The sequence below is a fragment of the Enoplosus armatus genome, chromosome 13 (assembly GCF_043641665.1).
Source record: "Enoplosus armatus isolate fEnoArm2 chromosome 13, fEnoArm2.hap1, whole genome shotgun sequence".
In the NCBI taxonomy this organism is placed as follows: Eukaryota; Metazoa; Chordata; class Actinopteri; order Centrarchiformes; family Enoplosidae; genus Enoplosus; species Enoplosus armatus.
The window spans coordinates 20,732,817-20,747,972 of NC_092192.1; the positions used below are offsets into that span (position 1 = coordinate 20,732,817).

The 15,156-nt window shown below is 46.2% G+C and overlaps 1 protein-coding gene across 1 annotated transcript; it reads right to left on the reverse strand.

The window, feature by feature from the left end:
• Positions 1 to 3,671: 3,671 nt before the first annotated feature.
• prdm15 (PR domain containing 15) lies at positions 3,672 to 14,541 on the reverse strand. The gene is made up of 24 exons (XM_070917313.1): positions 14,443 to 14,541; positions 13,810 to 13,849; positions 13,604 to 13,697; positions 13,034 to 13,187; positions 12,738 to 12,890; positions 12,495 to 12,600; positions 12,322 to 12,405; positions 11,937 to 12,152; positions 10,943 to 11,149; positions 10,764 to 10,858; positions 10,591 to 10,678; positions 10,254 to 10,421; positions 9,937 to 10,031; positions 9,687 to 9,818; positions 8,880 to 9,020; positions 8,440 to 8,603; positions 8,251 to 8,330; positions 7,642 to 7,761; positions 7,397 to 7,528; positions 7,150 to 7,233; positions 6,405 to 6,580; positions 6,187 to 6,267; positions 5,599 to 5,820; positions 3,672 to 4,752 (listed from the first exon to the last, which is right to left on the reverse strand). Exons 1-24 carry the CDS (start codon positions 14,539 to 14,541, stop codon positions 4,216 to 4,218), a joined length of 3,468 nt encoding a protein of 1,155 aa, XP_070773414.1. The 3' UTR covers positions 3,672 to 4,215.
• Positions 14,542 to 15,156: the final 615 nt, after the last annotated feature.

The following is a 15,156-nucleotide window of genomic DNA, read 5'->3' on the forward strand; positions in this document are numbered from 1 at the left end:
GGGTCTTGGTGCTGTGACATCACTTCCTGGTTTTGAAACAGGGAAGAGGTGGAAAGCTTTACAAAGGAAACAAGACAGGCCACAGGGCGCCATGCTGCCACAGTTGTTTTCCAGATGCCCTGAAGTCCCGAGCTGTCTCGTATTTCTGCCATGAAAAGAAGAAAATAATGCGTGTCATGAGCCGGAGTCCATGAAGCCAGGAATGTGTCATTTCATTAACACACCTTTGTCCCACTGTAGACCATTATCCAAGTCAAGCCCCCTGAGGTAAGAAGAGGGAGTATGCCTTAACAATAGGTGGGTTATGTGATGTTGAGCAGATGGGTTTGGAATGTGGAACGTGTGGACTCATCTTCTCAGCAGATGTCCGTCCATAGCTGTGGATCGACAGAACTGTGTATGAAAAAATACATTGTGTGGGTTCCCATGACGTGTGTGAGATGAGATGGTCAGGGAAACGTGCTGACAGTTTGTGGAAGTGCACCACTTTTTTTCCACTTCATTCCCACGTGCACCTGTCCTACACGTCAGGCCAGAGACAGGGAAGCAGCCGCAGAGCTGATATGAAATCAGTATTTTGCTCAAGGACACTTCTTGCACATAAGAAGTCTTGAACCGGCGTCCTCTGGCTGGAGACTGTAAATAATTCATTTTTCACTTATCATGAAACAAGGATGTAGTGGAGGTCAAACCCACCTTATCTACAGGTTAGGCTGACGTAGATATAATGAAGCAAATTCCTGTAATACATCTCACACACAGCAAATAGAATACTTTACATCAAACTGGTGTAATTAACCAAAAACAAGACTGCTAGACCAGAAACCTCTGCTTTAGGGACTGTACAAAAATGATTGGGGTGGGTAGGTGGGAGGGGTTGATTTTCATTCATTCAATCTTATAATTCAAAAAAACAAAAAAAACAGTGTTAGTAATATTTTTAGCTTTTTAAGAGTAAAATTCATGCACTTTCATGGTATCTAAACCAAAAATTCCCATTCTGAGAGCAGATGGTCGCCCTCATGAGGTCGGGTTTACACCAGAGGCGGAGTGAAAAACGTAAAAACGCCCCCCCCCCCACTTTTCATTTTGCCGCCCATGTCAGGCAATCTAGCTCCGGTCTGGTCCACGTCTGGTGTGAGACGACAGGAGACCACAAACAAATATGACGACAGGATCGTTTTCATTTCAAACATTAAAAGATTTTTGTGTGGATGAAAGACCAGATTATGTTGAAATTCAAGCTTTTTTTAAATTTTTCTCTCAGGGATATTTTTTCAAGGTATATATTCGAATTCAAGCACATTCTTAACCTTCAAAACATAAAATGAATTAAAAGTTGGAAGCAATTCCCTTACTATAAACATAAGAATCACTTATTTCGTTTTACCTGCATGTCAATACATTCTGACTGAAATTGGAAAACTGTATTAAATGTATCTGCATGCAAATTGTGGCCTTTTGGGTCCCCTGATGCTCCGGGGCCTCAGCGCCTCTCGGCCTGTGTCTAACTAACTTCTCTATTGTTTGTTTATGTTGAAAATCTTGCCTATCTATATTTACCTCCTCTTACCCGACATAACACATGATCTCATGATCTCACCTTACTCCACCCTGCTCCCCAGATTTAATTAGGAAACTGGAAGGACGAGGTATGAAGAGTAAGTGTAAATATGTCATCAGGGACGCCGCTGAGACAATAAGCAGATCTTATTGGTTCGTGAGGAGGCTTCGGTTCAGGCTGCTGGCTCTTGTCAGCGTTTGTCCCCCCCCAAGGCTGCTGCTCTTCAGACACACAAACAGAGGCATTAACACGTACTGCAGTGAAAGTTGGTCGGCGGTGTGAATCAGAGGCCTTTGAGGCCTTCGTCCGGCCCTCCTGTAAAGTGTAAATGTGTCCTCTGGGGCGGCATCACGCCCCTCATCATTAGAATGAAAGAGGAGCTTTTATTCATGTGTTAATCAAATCAGCTGTTTTCATCCGTTTTACAGCTCTGATTAAAAACAAGAAAACAAATCAGGACGGTCCACCACCCCCCCCCCCACTGTGAGGAAAATGGCTTCTCTTGTGTTGATTCAAATGAGCTTCGCTGGTCTGAAAGCATCAGTACGCATGAGGTGAAGACTTGTGGCTGAATTCAAATCAATAACAAACCATCTCATAGATTAACTGACAGATCAGTGAATGTTCATTTAGTGTAGCACTGCATCACAGATTTCATGCACCACTCACACTTTTCTGGATCCCCCACAGTTCTGGATGAAGGCTCTTTGTATACATCTTGAAACTTGTTTTGAGGATCTGGTTTGATTCTTTACTGTTTGACGGTATTTGCTGCTCTTAGCGAGAAAACAAACGTGTAGTTAGTTAATAGTGAATATATATTTGTGTGTGAGATATTGGCAGACTTTATCGCCATCTACTGGAGGTTTTCATATTAAAGCATTCACCTCAGACAGTGTATTTACAAAAAAATATGCATGAAGCTAATTTCACATTCTACATGTGAGGGAAATAATATAGGGCAGTGTCACTAAATCTGGCACTGCTGTGATAGATGTTGTTTTGTTCTGCAGAGGTCAGTGCTGGGTTATAATATCTCAAACACTAACAGCTGTGTTTGAACTGTCCAACATTAAACAGCAGTCCCAGATATGGAGAGCACGAAGGCCGCGTCTGGACGGTGGTGTGCTCACACTCCAGGTTCATGATCAAGTGAAATATTCTGCCTCTTCCCGTCTAATCACGAGCACTGCTGAGTGTTTGTGATGTGTGGCGGATTTCAGCAAGGATACACGTACCTAAACCCAGGTCACCCACGTTAATATGAGTAGACCAAAACCTCTTCAGGCTGATGTTAATGCCTCTGATAGTCATATTGCACATGACAAGCATCAATATCAAACACATGCAGTGTGATAAGAAATACTCTCTCTCTCTGGGCCGGAGGCACTTTAAATATTTGTTGTGTGAGGGGAGCCATCTTAAATCTTTCACTGACATAGGAACAAACAGCCCTAATACAGACTATTACTTTTATTATAACTTTGGAGTTTTGCGTGTTCCCTCATTAAAGAAATCAAGCGGTGAATACCGTCTCAAAGATAAACTCAGCTGAACTCAGCCATGGCTTCGTGCCTCGGCTCGGTGAGATCAACTATTTGTATTCGTCGGACTCCGGAGGCTGTCGTTTAAAGAAGAGAAGACTTGGGCATTGGCTTTAAGACAAGGATACATAGTCATGTAAATGCAAGACATTTGTCATTGATAAGTCTATTTGGCAAAGAAATGCATTTTGTTATCTTGAAAAGAAAACTCCTAACTGTGGGTACATGTTTGGCATCCCTTCATATTTAGAACATTTGTATCTGTGGAAGATATGTCCTATTCTCTCTCTCTCTCTCTCTCTCACTCACTCACTCACTCACACACACACACAGTGCTGTTTTGCAGGAAAGCCATCAGCTTCTGACTGACTGGAGCACACACAGACTCGCTGGTCTGAGATCTGAGGAGATCCCGGGCAGATGGTCACATTGCTATAAACAGAAGCAGGTTGGCTTCAGATGACATTTGATTTAGAACCCCCCCCCCCCCCCCCCCCCGGGCAGATTTCACTGTTGACCACACAAACAGAATTCATATGAAGACAAATAAAAAGAACAAGCACTTCAAAGAGGTATTTTGTTTAAAAATAATAGTACAAAAACTCTTCCAGTATCTTCTTCCAGACAGTTCAATAATTACAGTTTACAGCGTTCAAAAATAACATTTCATGAGTGAGCCGACCATTACTTATCACATAACCTGGCAGAAGTGCTTTCACTGAAACTGTCGACTGCACCAGATGTGTCTTCCTTCTCAGCTTTTATTATTATTCACTTATCTTGAAAACATGCATGCTTTTAAAAGGCTGGTAAGGCATTTGAATATTCAACGTTGCTTTGGTTTGAAATGTAAATCTTCCAGAGGAGTGTCAGTGATTTTGGCTGAACGTACCATTTCTTTCTCTTTTTAAATATTACGTTAATTATTAACAGCCACTTTGTTTTGTCCGTATAAAAAAAGAAAGAAAATCATTACAATTTCATTCACTTCCATGGGGCTGGAGAGGCATCTGGGTGACAACGATCAAAGCTTTGTACAGTTTGATAAAATCTACTCTACTATACAACAATGTCTGAGTGAGGTGACCAGCACCCCCAGGCTCTGCTCTAGTAGCTGAACATCTGCTGTGCCGAGCCGCTCTGCTGCTGCGGGGCGGGCGGCTGGCTCTGGACGGGCCGGCCTGGCTCTGGGCCCTGGTTCGGGCCCTCGTGACTCTCCCCCTGGGCCCCCTCCACCATGGGGGCGACCTGGCTGCCTTCAGCCGCCGGTACGGGCCTCCAGGCCAGAGTCGGGGCCTCCAGCTGGTGGCCCATGGGGTTGACCAGAGTGGTGACGTTGATGAAGTGGGCGACCGACTGGGGCGCCGCGCCCCCGCCGGGACCCACCGTCTCTGGGACGAGCTCGGCTGGCCGGTTGTGGAGCATGGCGGAGCCGCTGACGGTGTCGAAGGTGACGGTGAGGATGGAGTTGTCCAGGGTGAGGGGCCGGTCGCTGGCGGTCAGGTGGCCCACGGCTACAGGCTGCAGGCTGGTGAACTGGGTGGGGGCGTGGCTGGTGATGGGCGTGACGGTGATGTTAGTCAGCCCCACCGAGGTGTTTGGCGAGGAGACTGATGGAGCACTGGGGTCAGCCAGGACCACCACCTGAAACAGCAGCAGCAGGTCGATTAGAGAAAAAATGATATGATGGAATTTTTTTTTTTTTTTTTTTTAAAGCGAACTAGAAGAACTATATGAACCATATACTGTAATATCTGTTGATAATGTAATGAACGAACTATTTATTCAAATCTGCTAAATGTAATTAACACATTACTAATATGGGTTGAACCCGTTCTTGATGATTTAATTATACTCACTGATTAAAAAAGAAAATGCTTGCTTGAATTATAACATTTCAGATATTATATTATGAATCATAATGATGTTATTTATGACTGATTTACATATTTATATATATATTCATGCCTAGTTTGCTTTGTTTCAGCTGCTACATAGTGTGTTATCATCATCATCATCTACTGTTAAATCTTCAGTTGAATATGCAACATCCCTGATCAAGTAATAGCTGGAAAATGTGATGTTGTGTGTGTAAGTGTGAGTGTTTACATTTTAAACCCTTTCCCCCCCATTTGATTATTTCCCTTTTAGAGCAACGTTTTATTACACTTTGAGAACTGTTGGATGTTGTAATCACTCTTCACCACAATGAAAAAAAAAGAAAAAAAAGAAAACCAGGCTCCCAGTGATACAGAGCCAGAATGGTGATGGCATTATCCTGCAACAAAACGTGTAACATTTCTGCTTCAGTGCATTTCTTTTTTTATTCTGCATGCCGTCAGCAAGGTGTGGTCAGCTGCTGTCTCTGGGCATTTGGCACTTCAGCACGCAAAACTTCAGCCCATTTCTTGTGGTCTTTGAAAAAAAAAGAGATTGGACCTGTTATTATGACAATAAAACGATAACCCTTGTGAAAACCTTCACGTGTACCTGTTGGATGCTCTGCACGGCAGAGCTCGTCTCAGTCTCGTCACCGACGATGACGGCGTTGAACTCGGCCATGGCTTCGTGCCTCGGCTCGGTGAAATCAACGTATTCGTCGGACTCCGAAAGCTCCGGCTCAGCCTGAACTCGCTGCTTCTTCTTGGGGTGTCGGGAAGGTCGACTGGGCCTCTCCTGAGGCATGCCGTCTTTTTCCAGGGTCAGAGTGGGCTGAGAAGAACGTGTAGACAGTGACAGGGTACACTTTAAATCCAGATTTTACTCGTTTAGCCTTTTCTGTTCATTTAAACAGGAACTCTTCATATTTGCACTCTGACAGTTCTACTCTAGTGTGCAATCAAGGTGCACCATCAGGAAGTTAGAGTATAAGGAACATGATGTAAAGGAGTGCCAGGTATCAACGTCATTTAGCATCTGATGCATCGATTCGTAAAATCAAGCTTGACACATCAAACACAATCTTGCCTCAGGGTCATTAAGATGATCAGATCTCTTGCTGCATTGCCTGGTAAACCTGGTCAGAGCTGCTCTTGTAATAATGTGTTGCTTTGTATTGTGAAAGAACTGTGATCCAACCTGCACAATGCTGATAGACGAGTCATTGATGGTCGAAGTTTCCTGAAGGTCATCGAACTCATCGATTCTTACAGACACCACCTGGAGGCATGACGGAGAAAGAAAAAAAAACGTAATTTCAACACGTCGACTTTTAGGATTGAGTAACAGCAGCCGGCCTGGGGGGGGGGGGGGGGGGGGGGGTTGGGGGTAAAAACATCATGACGGTCTGGACTCACCTCAGGGTGTTTGCGGCGCAGGTGTCGGTTCATGGAAGCGCGCGTGGACACCTTGGTCCCACAGAGGTGACACGACTGGGCCTCCACCTTCTCATGAGTCAGGTGGACATGCTTCTGCAGCATGTACTCCGTCAGGTACTTCTTATCGCAGGTCGCGCACGTCCACGTCTTACCCACTGCAAGTGCGAAAGAGGGACACCGGGTCAGTCCAGCTCGCTAAACGCACTGATGTGGACACTTTGCAGACTGCTGGTGGGAGTCGCATTTACAGCTTTGAACTAAACGTTTCCTTTCCCCTTAGACACACTCCTTACTATGGAGCACCCAAGACTTATTTCCCGTCTTTAGTCCAATCCTTGATGAAGAATTATACCGCAGGAACCATTCACGGGTTCTTCATTACAGTGTGTCTTGCTTTTTGGCTGACAGTTGCTGGAACATTGAAATGAATATGTTTATATTAACTAACGCTACAAATGGTGGAAGATAATGTTGGAGATTTTTTTGACTCATCTGATAACGTTTTTACTTTCTTGTCATTTTCCCCTCTCTGTTCCCAACTAATCCTTCTTCCGCCCTTCAGCTGTTACTGCTTTTTACGGTAAGCGTGTCCTTTAATTTCCGAGTGGCTTTTTGTCTTTTTATTCTGGCTGCGGCATCAGTTCTTGTCTAACCATAAACCACCAAATTACAGAGCCCCCATGTCCCGCTTGCAGCTGTCTTGTAACGCGTGTGAAACACTCGCCTGTGTGGATGAGCTTGTGTGTTTCCAGAGTCGTCCTCTCGCTGAACGTCTTTCCACACAGCTCACACATGAAGTCCTTTATACCTGCAGGCAAAGTGTCAGGAGAGTAACCACACATTAGGACGAACAGCAACACGATGTACTCTCTGTGAAGTTCCCACTGTCAGTGTCACTTAGGGTGAAAAATGCACGCGTAGCGGTCACTTCACACCGTTTGTGAGTCTCTGACACACTCTGGTTGACTCACCCGTATGTCTCTTGTAGTGTTTCAGCATGTTGACCTTCTGGGCAAACTTGCGGTTACACTCCTTACACTCGTACTCTTTGATGCCCTTGTGAAGCTTCATGTGGTGCCTCAGAGCGTGCTTGGTCTTCATGCCTGCACGGGCGAACATTTACTGATGAGCCAAACGTCCGCTATTGTGTGTCCAACATGCCGTTTACACGGTGAGAAAAAACAGTAAGTGTGTGATGCAGCAGTGAGGACCAGACCTTTCCCGCATTCTGCACACAGGAAGTCTCGGATGTCGTCGTGAACCCTGAGGTGCTCCTTCAGCATGTCCTTCCTCGCAAACGATTTGTTGCACTTATCACAGTTGTGGCTCTTCACCCCTGGATGATCAAATAAACACATGCAGAGGCACTCAATTACCACGTGAAAAACTCTGAACACACAGACAGGATACACATCCATTAATGCACTTAAAAATGACTCGTAACACGTTTGGAGGTTTTCTTCAGTATCAAAATCATGGCAACATACCATCATGTACTCAAAACATGTTCATCCCAAAGGGAAGTAAGGCAAAGAATAACAGGCGGGACAAAGTCATTAATATTAGCTTTTTTTGTTTGTCAATAAAGGCTTTGACACTACTGAGGCTTCGAGCGTCCCGTCACCGTTCTTATATTCCTGGAGCACTGCCCTCCTCTTTCTATTTATATACAGACGATTGCTGTGGAAAATAATGGCAAAAACTACAATTTTAAAAAATTGTATACAACTACCATTGTGTTTCATGTAGAAACAGTTAAAACCACCCAAGAAGATCCATCAACAATCTAAGAGACAAGATACAGAGGACCCGGGCCGCTGCTCACCCGTGTGGATGATCTTGTGCCTCTCCAGGTTACCAATGCTGTTGAAGATCCGGCCACAAATTTCACATGGATGGATGTACCTTTAGGACAGAAATGGTGACAATTAGCACTGCAGCAGCTTGAGCTCTTCTACATCCTGACCTGAACCATCCCAATAGTGATTACACTATTTACAAATGAGCTGCTTACTTCTGCACTGCCGGGTCAGGCAGCTGCTCTCTGTGGATGACCAGGTGGGCATTGTACGTGGCCTTCAGTGCGAAGCGTCGGTTGCAGATCCCGCAGCCGTAGCCTCTCTCCTTGTGCTGCTCCATGATGTGCTTCAGGTACTCTCTGCCCTTTGCGAACGACAGCTGGGGGCACAGAAGAAGGCTCGTGAAGTGAAAAACAATCTGCCGCCATAGTTTTGATTCATCGACGGCATGTTCATGAACTGTTCAATGAGCGCTCTGCTCAAGAGAGCGGGAAAGGCAAAACATTTTATATTCTAAAATGTAGCAGAGCACCACTGTGAGCTGTCTGGACGTTATTGTACTTAGTACTAAGTGAATAAGCGGGTTCAGATAAAGGATTCAAAGTGCGTGTTGAAGTCTGCAGGCCGTCTCCACGCCTGTCAGGACGAAGCTTACTTGACATTTCTTGCAGTTGTACTTGTGGTGCTCGGGATCATCTTCCTCTTCGTCGTCGTCCGTTTCGTCGCTGTCGTCTGCCGAGATGCCGATCTTCTTGATGAAGTCCTCTCTCTCCTGCTCGTCCATTAAGGCTATGTCCTGGAACCAAGAGAACTCTTTGAAATGATTCAAGTCCCTGACAGCTGAGATCCACAGCGGGTGTCGGAACCTAATTGAATGCAACATGTATGATCCAAGGTGCTATTTTACAACCATCGTGACAACTACCATGTAACATGGTGCGTTTTGGGCATTTTTTAGTCTTATCCATGGTAGTGTCACATCACAAAGAGTAGAGACAAACATGATCATCGGTGTCCTCGAGGTGAAGCCTACCTATACTTTAGCTCTGGGGGAGCTCACTGGACCCGTTAAAACCACAGACGATCCAAATCTTTGTCAAAACTTGCCATTTTCAGCGTGTAGGCTGCTAGCTCGGAGGTCGTTGACACTGTTTTAAGTAGCAACGGGGAACTATCAAGAATTCCCTTTTCTTTAATTCAAAAAATCCCCTTATTTATAAGTCGAAAATATGCGTCACTACCTGACATCATGCCACATTCCGGACAAGTTTTCTAATTTATCTACTTTGTCTGCACAGATGAGCACAAACACAGTGCCGAGAGCTGCTATCTCGCTTCATATTGTGTCAATCTTTCTGTGATCCTCCGTGTTCGGGCCTTGTCACTATCGCCGGTGTAGGTGAGTGAAAAGAAACGGCGGGGAAATGAGACTCGTTACATGGGAGCTGTAGAGAAATGTCACCTTGAAGTGAACGTGAATGTGATCCCGAAGGACGTCCACGCGGAAGAACTTGCGAGCGCAGATCTCACAGGTGTACTTCTTATCACCGTGAGTCAACAGATGCTTGTTCATGTTGCTCCTGCAGGAGAACACCTGTGCACACACACACACACACGCCACAGAAGAAGTACGTCTGAACAGGGTTTACGAGCAGTTGTTTGACCTGCTGCCACAAGTGGCATTAATCTTTGCTGCTGTGCAGAGTGCTCACCTTGCCACAGATGGGACAGGGCGACGGCTCCTTCCTGTACTTGGTCCCTTCTTCTCCATTGGCCTCCAGCTCCTCTCTCTTCATGTGCTTTGGTCCTGCACAGATGCATTGTGGTTTTAGTTCAGCAAAGAGCTTCAAAAAGGGCCCCACAGAAGGAATATGGTGACATGCAGCTAAAGGTGTAGTTTGATGCAGTTCTGCATTATAGGAATTTGATCCACTCCCATGCCTTTTCTTAGAATTTCACCTTAAGTCATCTGAAATGTAAATGACCACCTAAACAAGAATGCACTGCCCTCGCCGAAGACAACACTCACCCACGCCGTGCCTCCTGTGGTGCTCCTGCATCACGTCTTTGCGGTAGAACATCTTGTTGCAGATTTCACAGGAGTAGAGCTTCTCGCCGTGCTTCTTCTTGTGCTTGGAAAGGTTGCTGTTGGTGGAGAAGAAGCGCGAGCAGATGTCGCACTGGAACGTCTTGTCGTCTGGGGGAAGAAGAAGAAGAAGAAGAAGAAGAAGAAGAAGACGACGGAATGAATTAGATCCAGCAGGGCAAGACAGGAATGCATCCAGGAACGGGTTTTTTTCAAAAAGGGAAAAGCAAGGAGATGACTTCATGCTAAATAGAAAAGAAAAAAAAAAAGACTATCCTACCTGTTCGGCAGTTATGGAACTTTAAGGCATTTTCCAGGCGAAAGGATTTCTCACAGGTGTTGCATTTATATTTGTACTCCTGGTCAGGCTGTGGGGGAGCACATAAAAAGAAGACATATAAAACACATGAACTAGCAGGGTAAGTAAAAGCTCCCGAGGCAACAGTCACTCACCACGTTCTTGCTGTGCTTATAAGAGATGTGCTGCTTCAGACTCTCCTTGCGGCTGAACAACTTGTCACATTCGTCACATTTGAACAGCTTGTCACCTGGGGGAATACACGAGAAGAGGGAGATGAGGATTTCAATGCCGTTTTGGAAGCAAAAACTGTGCCTTTCGGATCTCCACGCACCGTGAGATCGGATGTGTCTGTTGAGGTTGCTGCTGTTCTGGAAGACCTTGTTGCAGAGGGAGCAGCGGTACACCCTCTTGTGCTCTCTGGCTTTGTGTCTCTTCAGGACTGCCCCGCCATCTGGAGTGCTCAGCAGGCTGCTGCTGCTGCTCTCTGCCGCTGCCTCTGAGGCCACCGGCTCGGAGTTCTCCACCGGGGGCTTCACCTCTGCAATCGTGAATCCAATGTCAAAGAGACATCCACAGCAGACGCAGCATCGGGGGGAGGGGGGGGGTAATAAGGGTCCCACTGATATGGATCTATGAGCCCAATACTGATATTGATGTTTGAGATGAATACAGATCTGGTGACAATAAATATTGACAAATATTTCTTTTAATGTTAACATTTTGACCCTTCATTTGGTTAGACTTTAAAATGGAGCCATGCTAGCAGCTCTGTGAGGCTGCACTTGGGCACATTAGCTTGCTAACACGACATCACCATGACGACAACAGGCTGATGTTTGCCAGGTTTACCACCATCTCAGCTTAGCGTGTTAGCTTAAACTAAATAGCGCTAAACATACAGTACAGCAGAGGCTGATGGGAATGCCATTAGCAGGTCATAAACGTATAAAAAGTATTGGACAACATTGTTCGACCTGATGATGGCGCTACATGGAAAGTGAAGGGGTCGCCAACATTATTGGGTGGACATGAATGAGATAAATCAGTCAGGACCAAAGTGCTGGACTGACCGACTGAGACAATGCCATCCCCAGGGCCACGCCGCTAGCATGGCTAAACGGTAAAAGACATGACGCTGTGCTCTGTTGTCTGTGCACAAGATCAGAGACAATGATTCTGCCCTGCAGGGAGGAATTTTATTGAAGTGTCACATCACAAAGAGTAGTATATCTTTGTGATTAAGCAAAGTGTATCACACAACTACCTTCAAGCTGTTCTGCTGTGTTTTAGGCTGGATTCCAGCCCGACCGTTTCTTCTTGCTCACCTTTGCTTTTGCCTGCGGCAGCTGCGGCTCCGGGCCTGCGTCCCTTAGCTCTCCTCCCTCGGCCCTGCCCCCTCTTGGGGCCCGGTCGAGCTGCAGGGGCGTCGCCCTCCTCCTCCTCCTCATCAGGGCCGACCAGGCTCTCCTCTTGGGGCAGGAGCGGGTCGACCGGAAGCACCGTTACCGTCTTCACCTCACCGAGATGACTCAGCATATTGCCTGTGATCAACAGAAGGGAGTGGGGAAATCATGACACAGCATTTCCTCAGCTTACAGAAGTTTTGAAAACTACCCTCTAATGAAATGAAAACTGAGCTTCCCCCTTGATGAAATCGGAGAATGCGTCTAAGATGCACTGACTGGAGGTGATGGATGTTTTGATGTTTACCTGCATTGTTGTCTTCAGCCACTGGGGGCATGTGGGCGGCAGTTTTCTCTGAGCTCTCCGTTTTAGCAGATGAGGATGTCACATCTGAGCAAAAGAGAGAAAAACTATAAAGATACAACCGACGCTGTTGCCATGGCACCTTACAACAGCATCGGTGCTGTCGTGTCTTCTACCTGCTGGAGGTGGCGGTTGAAGTGGAGGCTTAAGCACGGGTTTCTCCATCTTCTTGGCATAGAAAGCTCCATACCAGACCCTCAGCTCGGTTCCTGGCAGCACATCCTGGGAAACACACAGCAGGTGCAAAAAGGGAAGAATACACCAAGCTCCTATTAGAAACGAGACTAAACGAATCCCTGAAATCCTGGACCAACAGCAGCAGCCCCAAAAAGGCTCAGGTTTAGGATGGATGCACGTACCTGGGAGGTGTTGAAGTACACGCCATCGTCCTGCTGGTAAGCTGTCAGATTCTGGTGTTTGTGGTCGGTGGCAGGGCGTACCAGCATCATCCAGTTGCAGTCCTCTTCACTGCTGGAGTCAAAACACACCACCACGCCATCCCTCTGGAAGATCTGCCCATTGAAGGATCAAGGATTAACAAGAGAGGAAGCTAAGAGAGCAAAGAAAACCATCGCGTCCGTCCCTTTACACGAGGACAGAGCACCTAGAGCGTCTTCTCTACATGTAAACTCGGTCAGGATTCATCAGGCTGCACCTTCAGAGGGAACGCTCCTTCCTTCACCAGGCGGGGGACCCTCTTCGCTTCAAAGGGCCCAAAGCGGGTCCTCTTGACCAGCCGGCGCAGAACAAACACCCCCTCCGCCCCGTCAGCCACGTGTCTGATCTCCAGGCTGTTTGGTAAAGACGACCTGATCCAGGACACAGACAGAGGACTTTGTATGATTGTTATGAAATATACCACATAATAAATACATTTCCTTCGAATCGCCTAGTGTTATAACAGTTTAGCATGTGTGGGATGGACTTCAAGAGCCAGAAAGTCAACCATCTGCAATGGGCCTCTTATTCGCACGATCTCTCTTCAAAAGGTCTATAATATTAATAACATGACACTTAGTATTTTCATTCCACCTCTCCACGAGGAGGACAGAGGTCCGGCTCAGTCCTGCAGGGTTGATGGCTGCCGGCACCAGTGACGTTTGAGCCTCTTTTGTCTTTTTCCTCTGGTTGAATCTTAGGAAATGTACTGACGTTCTATGGATGGATGAAACGACTAGTTTGAGTGCAGTCAGTGAGGTGCAGACACCTCGGGGTTGTCACTCACCGGGCCCGGCTGAGGACGAAGGAGTCCTGGACGGTCACCAGCGGTCCCAGCTCAGGACACTCGGAGTCATGGTACTGGCCACAGTCCTCACACCCTGCGAGACACAGACACAAACACACACACACACACACACACACACACCTGTCATCACAGCCCAGTCTCACACTTCACACTGCCAGTGCAGTCAGAGCCGGAGTCATACTCACAGATGAACTCATCTGGCGTCTGCTCAGCCATTATGCCAACCTGTGAACAGAGGGAAAGACAGTTCCTATCATGTCAACACACAACAGGAAACAAGGATCAGGACAGGAGGGAGCTGACCAGCGACCAAGTCCAGCAGACTGTACATTTATGGAGAGGAACTACTTTTAAGAGTGTGTTTGAATGTAACTGAACTTCAAGCCTGTACATTTAACCCGGCACAGTTCAGCTGTGTTGAATGCATCAGAGCTCCTGGCTAAACACAGCAGTGCATCATGGCCACAGCAAGTGGTTTCTGGTATTAGCGCTACAGTTGGAGCATGCACATTAACGTATGCAGTCCGGGCAGGCGAAGGGATCCAGGATCTGAGTCGTTCCCAAACTCTAGCCGGGTTTTAACTCCGATCTGAGCGGCTCCTCTTCAGCAAAATGTAACAAAGAACAGTCGGCATGGCGGATGGACCGGAGACCGAAGCCACCAAACCGGAGTCGATGCTCTTCAACGCAGAGCAGTCAGCCGTGGAGGCGGCTCAGGAGAAGCCGGAGCGACGCGGACAGACCAGCTGCACCTCGACCACAAAACTGCGTCGCCATTTTGTAGGAAATCGGTGTACATTTATGGGAAAACGCGTTACCTTTTCTGCAAAAGACCCTTCATTTATCGAATCCTGACTCCGGGTTCCAATCCGCTCCAGAGACGGCGCAGGACCGGAAACGACCCGCGCCGAGTGCATTATGGGGATTGTAGGCTCGTCAGAATTGCAATGAAGCAACTCGACAGAGCATTAATAAGGGAGTTAGAGTTTTTTTTTTTATTGTACTTCACTTAACAAAATGATATGGAAAGCCCTGAAATCTCTAAAGCCTGTCCCGTGGCTTTTCTTTTTAAAACAATATGTTTGTTTATTGTCTTATTGTTCTAATAAGTGGCTTTTTATTTACGTCATTACTCTACACGGCACGGATTTGACTACACAGCACCCTTAGTGGGTGGAAGAAGTCTTCAGATCCATTACTGAAGTAAAATGAATTATTCAAGGTAATGTAAAAAGACAAGACTTTACACAAGTAAAAGTCCTGCATTCAAATTCTTACTTATGTACAAATACAGAAATACTGTTGTAGCTGGTGGAGGAGCTGATTTACTGTTTTGCACCTTCAGCTTCACTCTTATAAAGCCATTTCTGTCTGTAATTGAGTCTTAAAAAACATAGTTTTAATATTACTAATAGAATATTACAATGTTAATTTTCCTACAAGTTACAGGAGCACTGGGGAGAATTCATTCCAGCCAAGACATTCAAAGTGGCACCACAACCTCAGTTATTCAATCAATATTTATTGCTGGA

What these genes read in the sequence shown, in the direction of transcription:
- prdm15 (XM_070917313.1), bottom strand. Translation starts at nt 14,541, where the DNA reads ATGCACTCGGCGCGGGTCGTTTCCGGTCCTGCGCCGTCTCTGGAGCGG. An exon ending in TCAACCGCCACCTCCAGCAG is followed by an intron (nt 12,406 to 12,494) that starts GTAGAAGACACG and finishes TCTTTTGCTCAG; the next exon opens with ATGTGACATCCTCATCTGCT. An exon ending in ACATTCACGTTCACTTCAAG is followed by an intron (nt 9,021 to 9,686) that starts GTGACATTTCTC and finishes TCTTGGTTCCAG; the next exon opens with GACATAGCCTTAATGGACGA.